At 59.7% G+C, this 16,710-nt stretch overlaps 8 protein-coding genes across 8 annotated transcripts; 2 read left to right on the forward strand and 6 right to left on the reverse strand.

The window, feature by feature from the left end:
* Positions 1-98: 98 nt before the first annotated feature.
* ACA1_263870 (MAGE family protein) lies at positions 99-1,903 on the reverse strand (the record flags this gene model as incomplete). Its single annotated transcript, XM_004341254.1, has 9 exons — positions 99-297; positions 416-529; positions 628-730; positions 828-900; positions 980-1,068; positions 1,186-1,264; positions 1,401-1,544; positions 1,645-1,770; positions 1,859-1,903. 9 exons carry the CDS (start codon positions 1,901-1,903, stop codon positions 99-101), a joined length of 972 nt encoding a protein of 323 aa, XP_004341302.1.
* Positions 1,904-2,519: 616 nt separating this feature from the next.
* ACA1_263880 (dual specificity phosphatase, catalytic domain containing protein) lies at positions 2,520-3,371 on the forward strand (the record flags this gene model as incomplete). The annotated part of the gene is made up of 1 exon (XM_004341255.1): positions 2,520-3,371. The coding sequence occupies one exon, from the start codon at positions 2,520-2,522 to the stop codon at positions 3,369-3,371; it is 852 nt and encodes a 283-aa protein (XP_004341303.1).
* A 216-nt stretch (positions 3,372-3,587) lies between these two features.
* ACA1_263890 (methyltransferase domain containing protein) lies at positions 3,588-4,570 on the reverse strand (the record flags this gene model as incomplete). The annotated part of the gene is made up of 3 exons (XM_004341256.1): positions 3,588-3,825; positions 3,922-4,053; positions 4,149-4,570. 3 exons carry the CDS (start codon positions 4,568-4,570, stop codon positions 3,588-3,590), a joined length of 792 nt encoding a protein of 263 aa, XP_004341304.1.
* Positions 4,571-4,675: 105 nt separating this feature from the next.
* Positions 4,676-8,455, reverse strand: ACA1_263900 (calponin domain containing protein; the record flags this gene model as incomplete). Its single annotated transcript, XM_004341257.1, has 7 exons — positions 4,676-4,944; positions 5,025-5,184; positions 5,303-5,464; positions 5,529-5,607; positions 5,699-5,864; positions 5,984-7,962; positions 8,010-8,455. 7 exons carry the CDS (start codon positions 8,453-8,455, stop codon positions 4,676-4,678), a joined length of 3,261 nt encoding a protein of 1,086 aa, XP_004341305.1.
* A 594-nt stretch (positions 8,456-9,049) lies between these two features.
* Positions 9,050-10,440, reverse strand: ACA1_263910 (Autophagyrelated protein 3, putative; the record flags this gene model as incomplete). The annotated part of the gene is made up of 9 exons (XM_004341258.1): positions 9,050-9,131; positions 9,224-9,270; positions 9,412-9,507; positions 9,594-9,716; positions 9,792-9,880; positions 9,993-10,089; positions 10,152-10,234; positions 10,303-10,369; positions 10,432-10,440. The coding sequence occupies 9 exons, from the start codon at positions 10,438-10,440 to the stop codon at positions 9,050-9,052; spliced, it is 693 nt and encodes a 230-aa protein (XP_004341306.1).
* A 421-nt stretch (positions 10,441-10,861) lies between these two features.
* On the forward strand, positions 10,862-12,239 carry ACA1_263920 (glutathione Stransferase kappa 1, putative; the record flags this gene model as incomplete). The annotated part of the gene is made up of 7 exons (XM_004341259.1): positions 10,862-10,981; positions 11,073-11,499; positions 11,589-11,698; positions 11,764-11,789; positions 11,812-11,860; positions 11,988-12,056; positions 12,153-12,239. Coding segments are annotated over 7 exons (888 nt in total), but the record flags the coding sequence as incomplete, so codon positions are not given.
* A 202-nt stretch (positions 12,240-12,441) lies between these two features.
* On the reverse strand, positions 12,442-13,396 carry ACA1_263930 (uncharacterized protein; the record flags this gene model as incomplete). The annotated part of the gene is made up of 5 exons (XM_004341260.1): positions 12,442-12,541; positions 12,754-12,874; positions 12,937-13,026; positions 13,084-13,167; positions 13,234-13,396. The coding sequence occupies 5 exons, from the start codon at positions 13,394-13,396 to the stop codon at positions 12,442-12,444; spliced, it is 558 nt and encodes a 185-aa protein (XP_004341308.1).
* A 202-nt stretch (positions 13,397-13,598) lies between these two features.
* ACA1_263940 (uncharacterized protein) lies at positions 13,599-16,632 on the reverse strand (the record flags this gene model as incomplete). The annotated part of the gene is made up of 11 exons (XM_004341261.1): positions 13,599-13,654; positions 13,700-14,285; positions 14,368-14,562; positions 14,637-14,903; positions 14,975-15,126; positions 15,198-15,316; positions 15,397-15,476; positions 15,538-15,950; positions 16,045-16,208; positions 16,300-16,434; positions 16,508-16,632. The coding sequence occupies 11 exons, from the start codon at positions 16,630-16,632 to the stop codon at positions 13,599-13,601; spliced, it is 2,292 nt and encodes a 763-aa protein (XP_004341309.1).
* Positions 16,633-16,710: the final 78 nt, after the last annotated feature.

Genomic DNA, 16,710 nt, shown 5'->3' on the forward strand with positions numbered 1-16,710 from the left:
TTTCCTTCTTTTTCAGTCTTTTCCCCGTCAAAAAACATGTTTCTATTTTTTATTTTTATTTTTGTCACAAAACCCGAAATGATCTCGCCCAACAGACCTCAGTCGGCCTCTCTTCTGGCTTTGCCTCTGGCGGCGGCAGGCCGTTTCGGTGCTGCTGCGCTTGTCTGTGAGCCAGACGCCTCACTCGAGCCTTCAGCAGCGCTGTTGGCAGCTTTCTGCATCCTCTGCTGCATTGCCTTCTCCATCTCCTGCACGATCAGCGGATCAAGCGGCTCCCCAAACATCGCCGCCACATGCCTGCAGCCACTCGACGAACAAACATGGACAGTGGTCAAGAAAGACTCGATTCGGCGTGGCATGAAGCGCGTGCGAAAAGCAAGTGCAGTACGAGATTGGGAGAGGGGGGGGGGGCTACCGCATGATCTCAATCTTGTCCACCTCCAGCAGGGCGCGTCCGCCCCAGCGGTATTCGCTGATCACAGCCCCACTTGCGCTGACCCTTCCCGTGATCTTCTGCCGGTGAATGTACCTGACAAACAGTGGGCGAAGAGTCGGAAACACGCAAGTATATGTGTCAGCCAAGCTGCGCGACTGAAGAGAAGGGGGTGGAGAGAGCGCAATGTGTACATTTCCTTGACGAAATAGTCGATGAGCTTTTTCCAGTCGCCCAGAACTGGGTCGGGGTGATCTTCGTCGAGCCCGAGCTTCTTGAGGCTGGTGAACAGCAATTCTTTTTGTGGTTCCCACAAGCATGCAATCAGCCTGCCGGGTTGATCATACCACAGAAAGGGAAGACCGAAAGGAGAGCAATATGGTGCGTCGGATACCTGATTCAAGCACTCCGTCGGACAGGGTGATCATCGCCAGTATGGTGTGCAACAGCGCAGTTTGATTCGCAAGCTGTAAGAGTGAGATGCGCAACGTGACCATTTAGAAACGACTGCCAATAGAACAGAAAGCCTCGGGCTCGACTACGTACTCCTTGATTGGTGATGACACTGCTCAGTACTTGCTTCGCTTCTTTTGGATAGACGTTCTTCAGGATGTACACGCCAGTCCCGCCCTTTCCTGGAGGCGGAAGAAAATGCACTCACGATCGTTAGGATCTGTGATGGCTTGCCGAGACACCCTAAACCCTTGTTAGTGTGGTGGGGTGTGTGTGTGCTCGAGCGTGTGAAGGCGCACCCGTGTCTGAGGCATCTGCTTTCACTCGCGGCACTTCAGCCAGCTCGTACCCAAAGATGTACTTGAACTTCTTCTGAGCCTGTTCCGCAAGAGTCAGAGAACACATCAATCAGCTTCTTTTTGTTTTGTCACACCACCCCCTCTAACACGCAGTGAGGGTGAGGGAGAGAGAGGAGGGAGGGAGAAGAGAAGAGAGGAGAGAGCGGCCCACTTACCTCAGCTATGAGGTGCGAGGTGAGTTGGCTGCCTTTGTGGCCCGGCAGAACCTTTGCGGTCACGTCCGCTCGCTTGAGAGGGTGCTTTTTGTGGTCGAGGAAGAGGGCCAATCGCATCACATCCCCCACCAACTTCTCCCGTTGCTGCCACCCCCCCCCCAAACAACACGGCACACGACTGCGTCAGTCCTCGCAAAACACAACGCCGGCGCCAGTCAGTCATGTGGAGAGCAGGAGGGAGCACCTCGCGAGAAAGGCTCTCCCAGCGTGTGGCCTTGTGGTCTCCCTCTTCGTCGTCCGCGTCAGTCTTCTTGCGGCGCCGTACTGTTTTCTTCTTTTGGATGTGTTCCAACTCCACCCCATCTTCCTCCTGTGTTGGATAGATCCCAGATGAGCATGAATCCAATTGAAGATTAATTCCTCGAAACTTGAATCAGGCCTGCAGTTCGTGCTTATACCTCAGAATCCTCGCGCTGCGATCTCTTGCGCCCGCGTTGCGACATTATATCAAACTTCTACACGAACGGTTTTGGCGCGCTCTTTGATTATAAACTGCTTTTATTTTCCCCACCCTTTTCCCGCCTGCCGAGAAAAACGTGGAGCGCATCAAACCCACTTGCTGTCCCTTCGCGGAAGGCCCTTGAAGTCGCTTCTTCTACGCCCTCTGCTTCGGTCCCTTCGAAATCAAAGGGGGGGGGTGAGGCAGAGTTTGCAGATGAAGGGTTTTCACTTAAGGTGTCGAAGCGAGATTTCGCGGGGATGTGGGCAAACGAAGCATTTGGAATGGAGAAAGTCGGAAACTCCGTCGTTTTCCCGCGAAGCCCCAAGCGACCACTGGAGGGTCACGCCCAGTGCCAAAGCCGTCACTCGATTGTTCGCGTTTTCACTTCGCATTTCGTCTCACTCCCGCACTTCCATCTTCTTCTGTGCGTGCTTCGGAGGCCCTATTCCCTATCGCCCTCCCAACCACCTCCTCGCCGACTTCGTTTCGGATACACCATACTCTCAGTCTCGTGTGCCCATTTCTTCATATGATCTTCATCTGCATCACCACCACCAGCAGCAGCGACCACAACGGACAGAACAACAGCATTTGCGACTGGAGCGCCGTCACCTACAATGAGAGAGAAGCTGAAGCTCAAGTGCACCATCCAGGATCTTGTCCGACCCTCGCCTGTCAGCTATATCGTCCCTAACCTCTTCCTCGGAGACAAGCACATCGCCGGCGACCAGGCCGAGCTGCAGCGCCTCAACGTCACCCACATCGTCAACTGCGCCAAGGGCCTCCCGGACTCCTTCTCGCCTCCTGCGACGCCCCGCACCACCCCGACAAGCCTCCGTCCCCGCTCTCGCTCGCCTTCACCCTCGCCGCGAGCCAGCTCGACGACTTCCGACTCCTCCTGCTCCTCCTCCTGCTCCTCCAGCAGCAGCAGCAGCGACGAGGAGATGCGCGAAGTGGATGAAGCGGACTTTCGGGAGGATGTAGAAGAAGAAGAAGAAGTCGGCGATAACGAAGAAGAGGCCTCCTCCTCGGCGGACATGGCAGCACCTCAGGGCAGCTGGGGTCCGGCCTACCACCGGTGCGAGCTGTTGGACTCGTCGCGTGCCGAGGGCGAGTTCGAGCAGGCCCTCGCGGCGACCTTTGCCTTCATCGACGCCGCGCTGGCCGCGGAGCGGGGCAAGGGCGGCGCGGTGCTCATCCACTGCTGCGCGGGCCGAAGCCGCGGGCCGGCGGTGATGACGGCCTACCTCATCCACCGCTACCGCTGGTCGCTAGACAAGGCCTACACCTTCGTCTGCCAGGCGCGCCCGGTCGTGTGCCCCAACCGCGGCTTCCTCTCGGCCCTCCTCAAGCTCGAGAAGCGGCTGCTGGGCGCCAACAGCATGACCCTCCGCCACAACGGCCACCACCACACCCTCGCGCCCCTACGCGGCGCCGGCAAGAAGCAGCAGCTCTCTGCCCTCTGCTGACGACCACAGCAATTCCCCTTGACTAGGCCACCCTCTGATCGGAAGTGTCACATCTCGTCTCGGCCGCGTCTCCGGTGACGATCACCATCATCATCATGTATTTTCTAAGTCTTACCCTGTACATACAAGCAGCCATCACGTTATGAGCGGAGGTCACAATACACCCTCCCCACCACTCAGTTGCTTGCACGCTTCATTAGCGCTTTCTGTCTGCGCCTACTCCCCCGCAGGGAGCTTAGTGAAGGCGTAAAGGTACCACGCCCCCGCCTCCTCTTCCTCAAGGGCTCCTCCTCCGCCAGCTTCTTTTTCTGGCGAGTGGGCAGGCAGCGCGATCCGCTCTCGTACGGCGTGCCATCGCTCCGACCGTCCCTCGCACCGGTTGAGTGCGGGATCGGCATCAGCACCGAGCTCGGACAGCTGCTCGTCCACACACTCGGCCCTGTCGTCACCGAAGCTGCTCACGCAGAAGAACATGCAACATTGATTGGGGCTAAGTATGAGAATTGCAGCCAGGCAGGCGAGGCAGGCGCGCAACGTAATGCCCAGGTACCTGCATAGCAACCACAGTCCTCCCGGCTTGAGCACGCGATGCACTTCGGCACCCATTGCCGGCGCGCTGGTCTGCCACTCCGTTGCCGACATGATGGCGTCGAGTGTGCCCTTGTCGATCGCCACGTCGAAACTGCGCATCGCCAGCACGCCTTGAACGTGAGCGCGAGAGAGTGGGTGGGCCGAATCACACGTCCGGACAGGCGAAAGGTGAGAGGTGGTGGCCACCTGGAAGAGGCGATGGCGGGCATGTGGGTGACGTCGGCGACGAGCCACTGGAGCGTGGGGCACGCCGAGCGGGTCTTCTCTTGCATGCTGGCAATGACGAGGGGCGAGAAGTCAACGTTGGTGATGTGGTGGTAGCCCGCTTCGTACAGCAGCTCGCTCAAGCGCGAACTTCCGCACCCGAGCATGAGCACGGCCGGAAGTTGGCCCTCCTCGGCCAAGCTCGGTAGGCATGGCAGCAAGCGAGGCACCAGCGCCGACGCCTCCAAGTACCACTCGTCCTGCTCCAGCAGCTGCTGCTCGGCCCCGCCGCTCCCCCTGTCAGCTCCGGTCGACAGCGCTGCCTCCCCTTCTCCAGGCGGCTTGGCAGGAGGCAAGTAGCGGCGATAGAACCGCTCCCAGTACTCCACATCACCAAAGTCCATCTTTCAAGCTCGTGCCTTGCGCATTCGGGGTGCAGGGAAAACTTGAATAAAATGGGCGCCCCATAATTATAATCGAAAAACGCAACCAAGCGGCGAGGCAGCGCCTCACTCGCGACAGAAGATGTGGGCGACGAGGGAGAAGGTCATGCGGGAATGGCCGGCGGCGATGGCGGCGTGTGTGGCCACCTTGGGGCAATCCAGCTTGCCGGCATTGTCGAGGACGAGCCTCGCCCTCCTCGTGAGGTCCTCCGTGTCGAGGGCCTTCTTGTCGCACCGACGAGGGGCCAGCGACCACAGCAGCAGCGTCAGAGCCACTGAGTCCTGTTCGTTGTTACATCGATCCACGCCGAGACCCAACAGTGAGACCCACAGCTCTCCAACCACCCACATTGGGGTCGCGGTGCACACGACGACGAGAAGGGGGTGCGTGCCTTGAGGTCGGGCGTGAGCGCACGGACGGTCTGGTCGTGTTCGGCCTTCTTGAGGTGGAAGTTGATCCACCGCACGAGGATGTCCTGCGGCGGGAGCGAGGCCACATCGCGCACCTCCTCATCGTCGTTCACCAGCTGCTGGAGCTGCGACCTGTTCTTCCTGATCTTCGTCGTGAGGCTCACCTGCACGTACCGCGTCGGAAGGGGGAGGGGAGGCACAATGAAATCATCAGAATCGTTAACGATTCAGTCGCACCCATATGGGAGGAGAACTGGGCGTATGCAGGTGGCATTGGCGTACCTTGATGATCTCCCAAATGAGCCTGAGCAGGGCCTGCGGCTTGCCGTCGATCAGGTCATCGATGGAAATGCCGTTGACGCGGCAGCCGATGGCTTTGCCCGAGTTGAGGCACAGGTTCCAGTTCTCCTCCTGGGCCGCGTACAGATAGTCAGACAGAAGAAGCTGTCATTGGCCCAACTGCACCGCCAGTAGGCGGAAATTGGGGCGGGGAGTGTGGGGTGCGTACGATTTGAGCGTCACCCGACGGGGTGCCATTGATGACGCGATCGTCGAGCGTGTCCGGTACGAGCTCGTTCATGAATTTGCTGCGTTGCGAGAGAAGCCAGACGCACAGAGACACGTAAGAACAGATACGACTCGGCCGAAGCTGCAAAAGAGACGTGGTGACCCGCGCACCAGAGAATGACGCCGTCGGCGAGGACGCGGTAGATCTCGTCGCTGTCGGAGGACAGCAGCAGCTGCTTGCGCACGCGACGGTCCCTGCGGAAGGTGTCCATCATGTAGTCCACGAAAATGGTGCGCTCGTCCTCCTCGAACGGCTCGCCCTCACCACCGTCACCGCCTGCGAAAACAAAAACAAAACAAAAAACGCACTGTTAGCCTCCCTTCCCACCGGCGTGGCACGACGAAATACCAGGCACGCACGCACACGCACGCACGCGCGCCAGGTTAGTAACGTACCCGAAGGAGCGGCCGCCTTCTCGGTGCTCGGTGCAGCGGCGGGCTTGCTGGGGGCGGGCTCCTCGGCCTTGGGCACGTCAAGGACCACCGAGGGAGAGGCGACAGCAGCGGCGGGCGCCTCCTCCTCCTCCTTCTCGGGCTCGGAGTCGCTGTCGCGCGACGACGGCGAGTCGGCCGATGCCGCGGCGTCGGCGTGCTCCCGGTTCCACTTCTCCACGGGCGTCTCGCCGCCAAAGCCGGTGGCGTAGTTGCCCTTGCTCTTGAAGAGCTGCTTGAAGTGCGGCTTGCAGTAGAGCTTGCCCTCGAGCGAGGCGTAGTTGCCGAGCTTGACCATGTTGTTACAGTGCGCGCAGCGGAAGCACTTCTTGTGGTACAGCTTCCCGTCGGCCGAGAGACGATCGCTAAAGTACACGCGCTCGCCGCACACCTCGCACGGGTCCGTGGCCGAGCGCCTCTTCGGCTCGGCAGGCCTGCTGGGCTCATCGGCACTGCTGCCGCTGCTGCGGCCGCGCTCGCTGTCCTCGCGTCTGGCGGAGCCTTCGCGGCCAGAGGAGCTCGCCTCCCTGGCGGAGGTCGGTGGTGGGTTGTCCACAGCGGGCGCGGGCGTCGACGACGACGATGAGGAGGAGGGCGAAGGGGCCTGGCCGCGGCGCTTGATCTTCTCCTCCATGGCGCGGCGGAAGGCCTCCTCCTCCTCCTTTTTCTTCTTCTCCATCTCGAGGAAGGGGTTGAAGGCCTTCTTGGCGCTGGTGACCTGCTTGATGGCGGCCATCTCGCTGGCCTTCTTCTCGAGCCGCTCGCGCTCGAGGGCATCGGCGGCTTCCTTCTCCTGCCGGGCACGCTCCGCGCGCAGCAGCTTCTCCTCCTCCCACTGCTTCTCCCGGACCTGCCGCTCCCTCTCGCGCTGTCGCTCCCGCTCCTGCTCCAGCTGCCGCTCGAGGGCCAGCTGCCGCTCGCGCTCGGCCTGGATCCGCTTGACCTCCTCCTCCATCCGTCGCAGCTCCTCCTCGCGCTGCTGGCTCTTCATCTTCTTCAGGTCGTCCTTGGTCTCGATCTTCTCCTCCCGCTCCAGCGTCTTGAGCTCCTCGTCCAGCTTCCTGAACTCCTCCTCCTCGGCCGCCTTCTTCCTCCGCTTCTCCTCCTGCCGCCTGTTGAGCTCCTCCTCCTCCTCCTCGAGCCTCCTGATCTCCTCCTCCATCTTCCGCACCTCGTCCAGCGACTCCTGGTCCTCCTCCTCGTCCGAGTACCCGCTGTCGTCCTCGTCCGAATAGTCCGACTCGCTCCGCGACATCTTGCGCTCCCTCGATTCGAGCTTCTTCAGCTCGGCCTCCATGCGCCTCAGCTCGGCCTCCTCGTCGTCGTCATCTTCGTCATCGTAGTCCGACGCTCCGCCGCGGGCATCGTCGCCGTAGTTGTTGTCGAGCTCGTCCTCCTCGAGCTCCAGCAGCTCCTCCTCGAGCCTCTCGAGCTTCTCCTCGGCCTTCTCGATCTCGCCCTCGTCCTCCTCTTCCTCCTCCTCCCACTTCTCCTTCTTCCGGTCAAACTCCTCCTCGCGCTCCTTCTCCTCCCGCTCCCATCGCCGCTCGTCCTCCTGCATCTTCTTCTTCTCCTTCTCGCGGTCCTCCTTGGCCAGCTTCTCGTCCTCGCTCCAGGCCCCGTCCTGCTCCTCGGCCTCGCGCTCGAGCATCTTGATCAGCTTCTGCCACTTCTTGCGCTTCGCGGCCGGCTCCTCGCACTCCTCGAGCTCCTCGCGCAGGAGCTCCTCCTCCTCGCGCCACTTCTCCTCGTCCTCGTCCTCCTTGAGCCTGCGCTCCTCGTTCTTGTTGGTCTTCTCCTCAAAGTAGAGCTTCCACTCCTCCTGGTCCTCCTTCATCTTGCGGTCGTCCTCCTGCCGCCGGCGCTCCTCCTCGGCCTCCCGCTCCTTCCGCTTCTGCTCCCGCTCCTGCTCCGCGCGCCGGCGCTCCTCGTCCTCCCGATTCCTCGCCTCCGCGCGCTCCCGCTCCTTCCGTCGGCCTCCCTCCTCGACTGCTCGTCGTCGGCCTGTGCGCGCCTCCTCCTCTCCTGCTCCTCCTGCTCCCTCCTCTGCTGCTGCTGCTGCTGCTGCTGCTCATCGTCGGCCCTCCTCTGCTGCGCCTGCCGATCGCTGTCCCGCTCCCGCCGGTCGGCCTCCTCCTTCCGTCGTCGGGCGTCGTCCTGCTGCTGCTGCTCCTCGCGACGCCGCTGGTCGGCCCTCTCGCGCTCACGCTCCCTTTCGCGCGCCCGCTCCCTCTCGCGGTCGGCGTCGTCGCTGGTGTCGTCGCTGACGCTGTCGCGGCGGGGAGACTCGGCAGGGGCAGCGTCCGAGCCCGAGCGGCCCAGACGGTTCTCCATCATACGGCGCATCTTCTCCTCCTCCTCTTTCTTCTTCTTGTCCATCTCAAAGAATGGATTGAAGGCCTTCTTCTGCTGCCTCACTTGCGCCACAAACTTCATCTCATCTGATCGAAAAATCACAACCACCACCACAGAGCAGGTAAGACGGAAATCCAAATTGGCGACCCGTTGGATCTCAAGAAATGGCGCCCGCTGGGAGGGAAAAGGGGACCTTGTTTGGCCATGCCTGGAGCGATGCTGCCCTCGACTTTGGGCTCTGCGGCCGGAGGCGGGAAGGAAGGAGAAGGCGCGCGAGGAGAGATGGAGCGAGGGGGCGAAGGCTGCCTCCGGCGGTCGTGATCTGCCTGCTCTGCTTGGGAGGGGGGCTCCTCAGCGCTCTGGCCACGAAGACGGGCCTCCATACGCCGGCGCATGGCCTCCTCCTCCTCCTTACGCTTCTGGTCCAGCGCCTGGAAAGGGCTGAATGGCTTTTTGCTCATCTCCTCTCTAAGGCGATGAAGTCTCTTGTTCAACAAGCTGCAGTGGCCAACAACTGCGACGAACGCGAACACACCACGCCGTCGTCGGACAACAGAAGCCAAGACTTGAGGGGGCGGCCGGCAAAAACCGGACACGCCAGGTTGAATTGGAAGAAAGAAAAGGCAAAAAAAACAAGGGAAATACAATAGCGCGGAAGAGAAAGCGAGCCAGCTTTCAGCTCTCCATCTCCATGGTGTAGTCGTACTCGATGGTGGGGATGACCGCCGACAAGAACTTGAGGAACAAGAACAGGTACCTTGAGTTGTCAAACCAAGAAGGAAAGAACATCGAGGTCAGCAAGACACGACATTCGGCGAGAACAATAAACGGTACAGGCGGGGGACGTACTGGTCGACGCGGGACTCCTTGCCGCACTCGGCCTGCCTAAGGATGATCTTTTTCATCACAGAAGAATGCTTGCACGGGTGGATGTACGCGCACGACGTCTGCCATCCAACACGCACGCGCACCAATGAGCCGTCCGTGTGAGGATTAGGTGATGGCTGAGCTTTTCAAAAAAGCAAGCTGACACGTACCTGCATGTGTGGGTGAGTGTCGATGGTGACTGTCTTCTGCGCGTGGTCCTGACTGATGTCCATGAACACTTGGTTCGGCGTCAGGCCGTTGCCATTCTACACACGACGGACATAAAGTAGAGAACAACGAATTAGGCCTCCTTGTTGGTCTACCCAGGTGGTCTGGTCAAAGCAGGGTGTACCTCGTCGTAGCCAAACAGCCACACCTTGGGCGTCTGGTAGTACTTGTCGTAGGTGATGGAGATATCGTACGTGCGCGTCTTCAGGATCAAGTCAGAATCCTCGGGCTCCTTCGCCAGTGCCGACTGTGTGTGTTGGCAGCACATCATTAGCACCCCGAGCGCCCTCACCCCGGAGCGAATGCCCCCAAACCAACGTACCGGATCTTCGTCTTCGAGGTTGTCACCGTCATCGAACTCCTCCATGTCTGGAATCTCTTCTTCCTCATCGCCTCCCGTCGGCTCGGAATCTGCGATCGCAGGCGTTACACGATTACTAAGCAAGTGCTACTATCATCACTGTGCCACTCCCCAGCACACGAGCAGCCATGGTGGTTGGCACGCGAAGTGTGGCCGACTAACCTTTCTTCGAGGCCTGCGCTGCTTCCTCTTCGGTAGGAATCTCGGGAATCTCGGTGGGCTCATCCTTGGCAAAGCCGACATGCGTTTCCACCCAACCCTGAAAGAGCACGAAGATGAGCAACGCAGGACGCGCCAGATCCCTAGAGCGGGGGCACGTACTTCATCACCATCGATCACTATGTCCTGATTTTGCGCCTCGTTGGCAGACTTCTCCAGCGCAGCGGCGCGCATCAAACAGGGGACTAATGGGACAGATGTATAAAGCGCGTGAATTGGTTGCCTCGGCACGTGCCGATTGGATGGGGGGGACCTTTGCGAGTGATAAGGAACTGCTTATCCTTGGGCAGGTACGGGACTGCCTTGGCAGGGTCGCCTCCCTCCCTGGAAATGGTTGTGTGAGTGAGCAAAACGCACGCACCGTGGGGGGGGGGCGACGAACCAGCTCCATGTTGGACACTTGTACACCAATAGATCTCCTGCTTGCACGAACTGAAGAGAAGCCCAGTTGCGTTGGCATTTATGTTCTCAATTATATGATAATTGGATCAACAAATGGATGAATTCTTACCTCCTCGGGCGTCAAAACGCCTTCCGTGAGATACTTGGAACTCGAGAGAGGCCCGAACGCCGCATTGTGTGCGTTGATGAGCGTCTTATTTGCCTTTTCCTTTGTCTTATCCCACCAAGTCATGATTGCTTTGTTCTGCTTGCACGCAGGTGGTGCACGGGTATGCGGGTGTGGTCTTTGCCCTCCAAGGAAGAAAAGAAATAGAAAGGAAATGGGCTTGCCTTTGCAGTTTCAGAGTTTCGGCGGAAGGCCTCAATCATACATCACGCTTCCCTTCCCTGCGCTCCGGGAGCTGTCTTGCTGCTGGTGGCGCTCGTGCTCGCTCGGGCTTCCAGCTCACATCAGGAAGCTCGGCCGCCACTTCTTGGGATATTGCGGGCCACCAAGGCGAACACGCGCGCAAGGGAAAAAATTGGGGGAGGTACCAGTGATAGATTTTCGCCATGGACACGTTTGTGATTGAGTTCTTCTATGACGTGGTGAGCCCCTACTCCTACCTGGGCTTCGAACAGCTCGTCCGCCTGGAGGAGGGCGAGTGGCGCGGCCTGGTGACGGTGGTGCTGCGTCCCTTCTTCCTCGGCGCGGTCATGCAGGCCACCGACAACAAGCCCCCCGCCCTGGTGCCCGCCAAGGGCCGCTACATGGGCCGCGACCTGAACCGCCTCTCGCGCGCACTGGGCCTCCGCGTGCGGATACCCTCCCGATTCCCGGCCCTGACCCTCCTCGCCCAGCGGGTACTCGTCGCCCTCGACCGCCACGACCGTGCCTCCACCAGCGGTGCCCAAGGCCAGCGCCGCCTGCGCGCCGTGAGCAAGCGTCTGTGGCAGATCTACTGGGAGGAGGACGGCGACCTCAACGACGTCCCCACTCTCACTGCCGCGCTCGTTGCGAGCGGCTGCACCGAGGAGGAGGCCGCCCTCCTTCTCCAGAACGCACCAAGTAGAGCCCCCCCCCAAATAACGACGTTGTAATTAATAGCAGTTGTGCGAGAGTTGAAACTCACGGTGATCCCCGTTTATCGGGATCAGGTGCGGAGGTGAAGGACGAGCTGAAGGCGGCGACCGACGAGGCCGTGAAGCGCGGCGCGTTTGGCGCGCCCATCTTCTTCGTGCGCCGCGCCAGCGAGCCCACGGAGAAGGTGCGCGATGTCCCGTTTGTGTATGGAGTTTCCGTCACTCCATGTGAATGACTCACGCCGCACAGGCGCAGATGCACTTCGGAGCGGACAGGTTCCACCTGATCGCGGCGCAGATGGGGAGGGAGTGGCACTTCGCCCCGCAGAAGAACAACCTCTAGAGATGTACCCCGCTTTAGCTTTACCGAGACGAGGGAACGACGCATTGTATCACATCTTCGTCAGCACGAGCAGGGCGTAGAGACGCGTTGGGCCTCTTCCGCACGAAGACTCCTCATTGGTGCTCATCCAGCACCCGTTCGTTGTGTCCTGGATCGGGGATCTCGTTCCTCAGCACGAACAAGGGCTCAAAGTCTGCCAAGTGCGATGGATTCTCCATCCGCCACCTGTGTGCGTGTCCCATCGTGACGACAGCTGTGAGTAAGAGGGCAGTGCTCCCGGCGAGCGCCCGCTGTAGCCGTACCTGGAGTTCCACTCGTGCGTGGCGAAGATCTTCTCGATCTTCCAGTGGGCCAGGAGCATGGGCAGCCGAAGCTTGCCGTAGATGCGGTGCATGTTCCAGATGATCCTGTCCTTGGACACGGGCACTGACAGGAACAGCAGCCCACCAGGGCGCACCAGACACTTCATCTTCTTCATCATCTCGATATCGCCGTTTGGTCGCAGCGGATCACCATATCTGTTCGTAGAGATTAGGTCAACTTCCATGCCCCCAGCTGCAATCAATGCCCGAGGCAAAGGGTGTGCTACCTGCCAAGACCGTCGTGCTCGAAGGACGACAGCGAAATGGCCACCTCGAACAACTCGGAGTTCTTATCGTAGTCGGCCACGGTAAGGAATCGCAGCCTGCGGGCAGCAATGTGAGCTAGAGCTCACAATTACGAGTTTCATGATCTGGTTCGGCCGCATACCTCGAGTCGTCAGCGGTGATGCGTTGAAAATCAATGGTGGTGCAGGTGCGGCCTCCGTACACAAGACACACGCTCTCATACACAGGCCTAAGCTCCACAACGTGAGATTAGGCCTGTGGTAGATGCTGCAGAGTGAGGAGGAGGTACCGTTGACTGCCTAGAACTATTACATCCTTCATGTGCAGAGGGAACTCCTCCAGAGCCTTGTAGAGCAATCGATCAAGAACGCCGTAGTAGTTTCCAAGTCCCTTCTGCACGTTTGCAATTGCTGTGGTGACGAAGCATGCGCGGATGAGCTTTGCATATCGCTCGTATGGTGTGGTGTCGCACTGCTATCAATCTGTTCCTGCGAGTAGTGGTGCTTCTTCTGGTAGGCGGGGCCTGTCTGGCACTTGAACTCCAGCATGACGTCAATCTGGCCTGTGGACGGTTCAGCAACAAAGTTCAAGCTCACGCACTTGATAGCGGAGCACATACCATTGAGCGTGTAAGCGTCTCTCAATGCAGGGGGCATTTCCTTTGGGCAGTTGCTGGGGTCCATGTTCATATCCTGATCCGTGTCTGTGCATGAAGAAGAGTGAGTCCCTGCCACGGAGAGAAATGGTGGTGGTGAGGTGGGGGGTGGACCAGAGTGAGCAGTGCCCCACTCCGCAAGGCATTGTTCGATGTACTGGGCATCCTGCCCCTGGAACGGCAGCCACACCAGCAGCCCCAATGCTAGCAGCGCCGAGATTACGACTACCCCAATCACTCTCTGCCTTTGCGCCGCTTCTTGTCGCGCTCGCCCCATTGTCCTTTCAACTCTATAGCAAGTGCGATAGTGGTAATAAATAGGGGTGGGCCTCACGAAGGGGGCAGAGAAGTAGTAGATCTACTCCGCCTCCTTCACGGCGCTACAAAAGCCAAGGGGCTTTGTTGGTGGAAAAGGCGGGCACGTCGAGGGAAATATCCCAACACCGCTGCTGGCCAATTTTACACAAACTCGGCCACCCTCAGCGGTCCTCCTGCAGTGAGAGGCCGAGGCTGTCGCCGACGGGCTCGGCTTCGTCTGATTCGGGGAAAAAGCGCATGTGCTGGGCCTCGAACTCGTCACTCAGGCTCTTCTTCTCGTGGTCCTCGTCCTCGTCCTCGCCTTCGGCTCGCGGCTGCATTGCGTGGACTCCCGCGCCAAAGGCCTCCTCGGTGCTCTTGAGCTCGAGGCCGTGCGGGGCCAGGGCCGGTTGACGGTAGGCCAGCGTCATGCGGGTCTCGCTGATGGTGTCGCGCCAGGTGGTCTCGGTGGCCGCGTCGACGGGTCCGTAGTTGATGACGTGCGACCACCCGAAGTGCAGGACGAACCAGAGGGCGGCGGTGAGGAAGGGCAGCGGCACGAGGGCAACGCCGCCGCCGTACTCGCTCAGGCTGAGGATGCCGATCATGACCACCTGGAAGACGATACAGGACACCATCAGGTGGTGCAGCACGAAGGAGAAGGCCTTGCCGCCGCCCTGCCACCTCTGCTCGGTGGCGCGATGGAGGTTGTAGCCGTCGATGAGGAGGGACAGCGCGAAGAAGAGGAAGCCGAAGACGGCGATGAGCGGGGCCATGACGCTGTAGCACAGCGTGATGGTGAAGATCAGAAGGCCGTTGGAGTAGCCCGAGACGAAATCGAAGTCGCCCGCCGTCAGCAGGTCGCGTCTCTGTTTTGTGCGGGCGCGTGCGGAGGTGAGGCGGCGGCCCAGAGCAACAAACGGGAAAATAGGTGTTGCAGTGTGTGGGTACCTCGCTCGGCGTGATGGGGCGAGCAAGGAGGCACCACTTGACGGCGCAGCGGATGAGGCGCACGAAGCGGAAGAGCTGGAAGGACAAACGGCCGATGCCTTGCACCATGATGAAGATGATGAAGAACAAGGCCTGCTGCGGCAGAGAGTTGGCCAGCAATGAGACCATCTCGCTGGGCTCTTCCACGATTTGGGCCTGCGTCAGTGCACAGCGACACGATCCAGCTCGTCAGACTCTGGGATGACGTGCTTGAGGAGGAGTTGACGTACCAGGGCCAGGAAGAAGGTGCCTTCGACGGCCACCACGAGGAACACGTTGAGGAAGAGGAAGAACGAGTACATGATCATGGCGTACCACTCGGCCAGCGAGTAGCAGGACAGCCCGCCAAATCGGGTGTAGGCCAACTTGAAGAGGTGCTTCACGAGGATCAGCAGCAGCGTGATGACGACGGCCGGCAGGAAGCCCTCGAGAATCGCCAGCCCGGTGGGCCGAATGCCGTAGGTGATGGAGTCGGCAACCCACTCGAACCCAGAGACCTGCCGGCATCGATCATTTTCATCAGGCGTCCGCTCAAATACCCACCCAACACACAGGGTGGAGCGTGTACCTCTTGCAGCGTCGACAGATTGGCCACGGAGACGATGAGCGTCTGAGGAATGGTCCATGCCAGGCTGATGACGACGAGGATGAGGGTGATAACGCCCATACGGAATAGATGGGACACGTAGCCCGTATCGACTTGCTTCCAGTTGACGTCGCCTACGCGAGAATGGCAAGGCAACGCGTTAGAGCACTGCTGCGGGCACGCAGAAGTCTGAGGGAATGGGTACTGGGAGCGGGCGCCGGGGAGATGGTCATTGAGGTGGGATCAGCAAAGGCCACCATCTTCATGCGATTGAAAAGAGTCGTGGAGAGGGTGACGAAGCCCGCTCCGGACTTCTCCATGCGTCTATAGAGTAGATGGGGGGGAGGGGGAAGTCAGTGACGAACAACACCCAACTCGTGGTTCCGATAGGAGTGGTTGTGAACCTGCTCTTCTCTTGCTGCAGACAGCTAATCTCCTGGTCCAGCTGTTCGATTCGCTCCTTGTAGAAGTCGGCCGCTTCGACCTGAGCCGCTCGACCTTGTGAGTGGTCCTGCCACCAACATGATTCTGACGGGGTGACGTACCTTCTCTCCGAACAGTTCGAAAATGCCACTTCTGGTGTAGATCGTGCGGTCCGCTTGCATCTCGGCCTTCTCCAGCTTGACGAGCAGCTTGCTTCGCTGCTCCTTGAGCGAGTCCAATCGGCCGGCGCTCCACACAAAGTTGACAGCCACCACTGAGGCGTTGAGCCGGGCCTCGAACCAGCGCCGGAGCACCTTCTTCCCGAGGAGGTCGCTGGGTATCCCGCGGAGGAGGAGAGTGTAGGCGCGCACGCAGTTGGCTGTGAGATAAGAGGTTCGGAGCGCTGTGTAGCGCTTGAAGGTCCACATGATGACGCCGTAGAAGAGGAACGAGTAGAAGTAGGTGACCGCGATGTGCGCCATGAACCTGTCCGAGCGTTTGGGGATGTTCGACATCGTCAACACGCCCATGTCCTCTGCTCTCACCAAACATGTTCATGATATACTGTCAGCAAACGCGGAGGCGTGGGACTGAATGTGTTGGTACAAGAGGAGGGTTGGAGGACGCACGGCGCTGGGACCGGTCATCGTCGTTGGCGGTGAAGTTGATGGGGAGGATGATGGCGCAGCCAACGACCATCATCACGAGGCACATCATGAAGCACACACGCAAGAAGCGGATGTACATCACTCCATCTTCCCCGTGTTGACTGAACACGTCGGCCTCCCGCACCCTGCTCCCACTCATTCATTAGAACCATCACCATGGTGCAACAAACAACCTCAACTTGAAGAGAGTGGGAGTGGGAGAAGGGAGAAACGCACCCGAGGGCTCGCCAAGCCCAGTGCAAGAAGCTGGTATCTACCGACTGTGGGTCCTCCTCTTCATCAGGGTGCTCGTCCAGCTCTGGAAGCCTGCCCTCCTCTGTCGCCGACTTTCGTCGGAAGGGGTTGAAGAACCTGCACAGGAGGCCCCATCGCTCAAACGTGAAGGGACGAAGGCAACAACACGGCAGCAAGTCCCATGGCGTACCGTTGCAGGCCCGAGGGTCCGAACCGTCGGAGCATACAGAAAGAGAGGAAGGCCCCACCACCGATAGCTGCATTGAGCCAAAGGTTGGTGTAGAACTTGGCCACGGAGTGGTCCTCGTTGTTCATCTATGGGCTGTGTCTGTCTTCGAGGATGCTGAAGCGTTTAAGCGGTGGTTGTTAGTCTTGTCTTGTACGTTCTGGCGA

This window comes from Acanthamoeba castellanii (genome assembly GCF_000313135.1).
Source record: "Acanthamoeba castellanii str. Neff unplaced genomic scaffold scf7180000084770, whole genome shotgun sequence".
In the NCBI taxonomy this organism is placed as follows: Eukaryota; Discosea; order Longamoebia; family Acanthamoebidae; genus Acanthamoeba; species Acanthamoeba castellanii.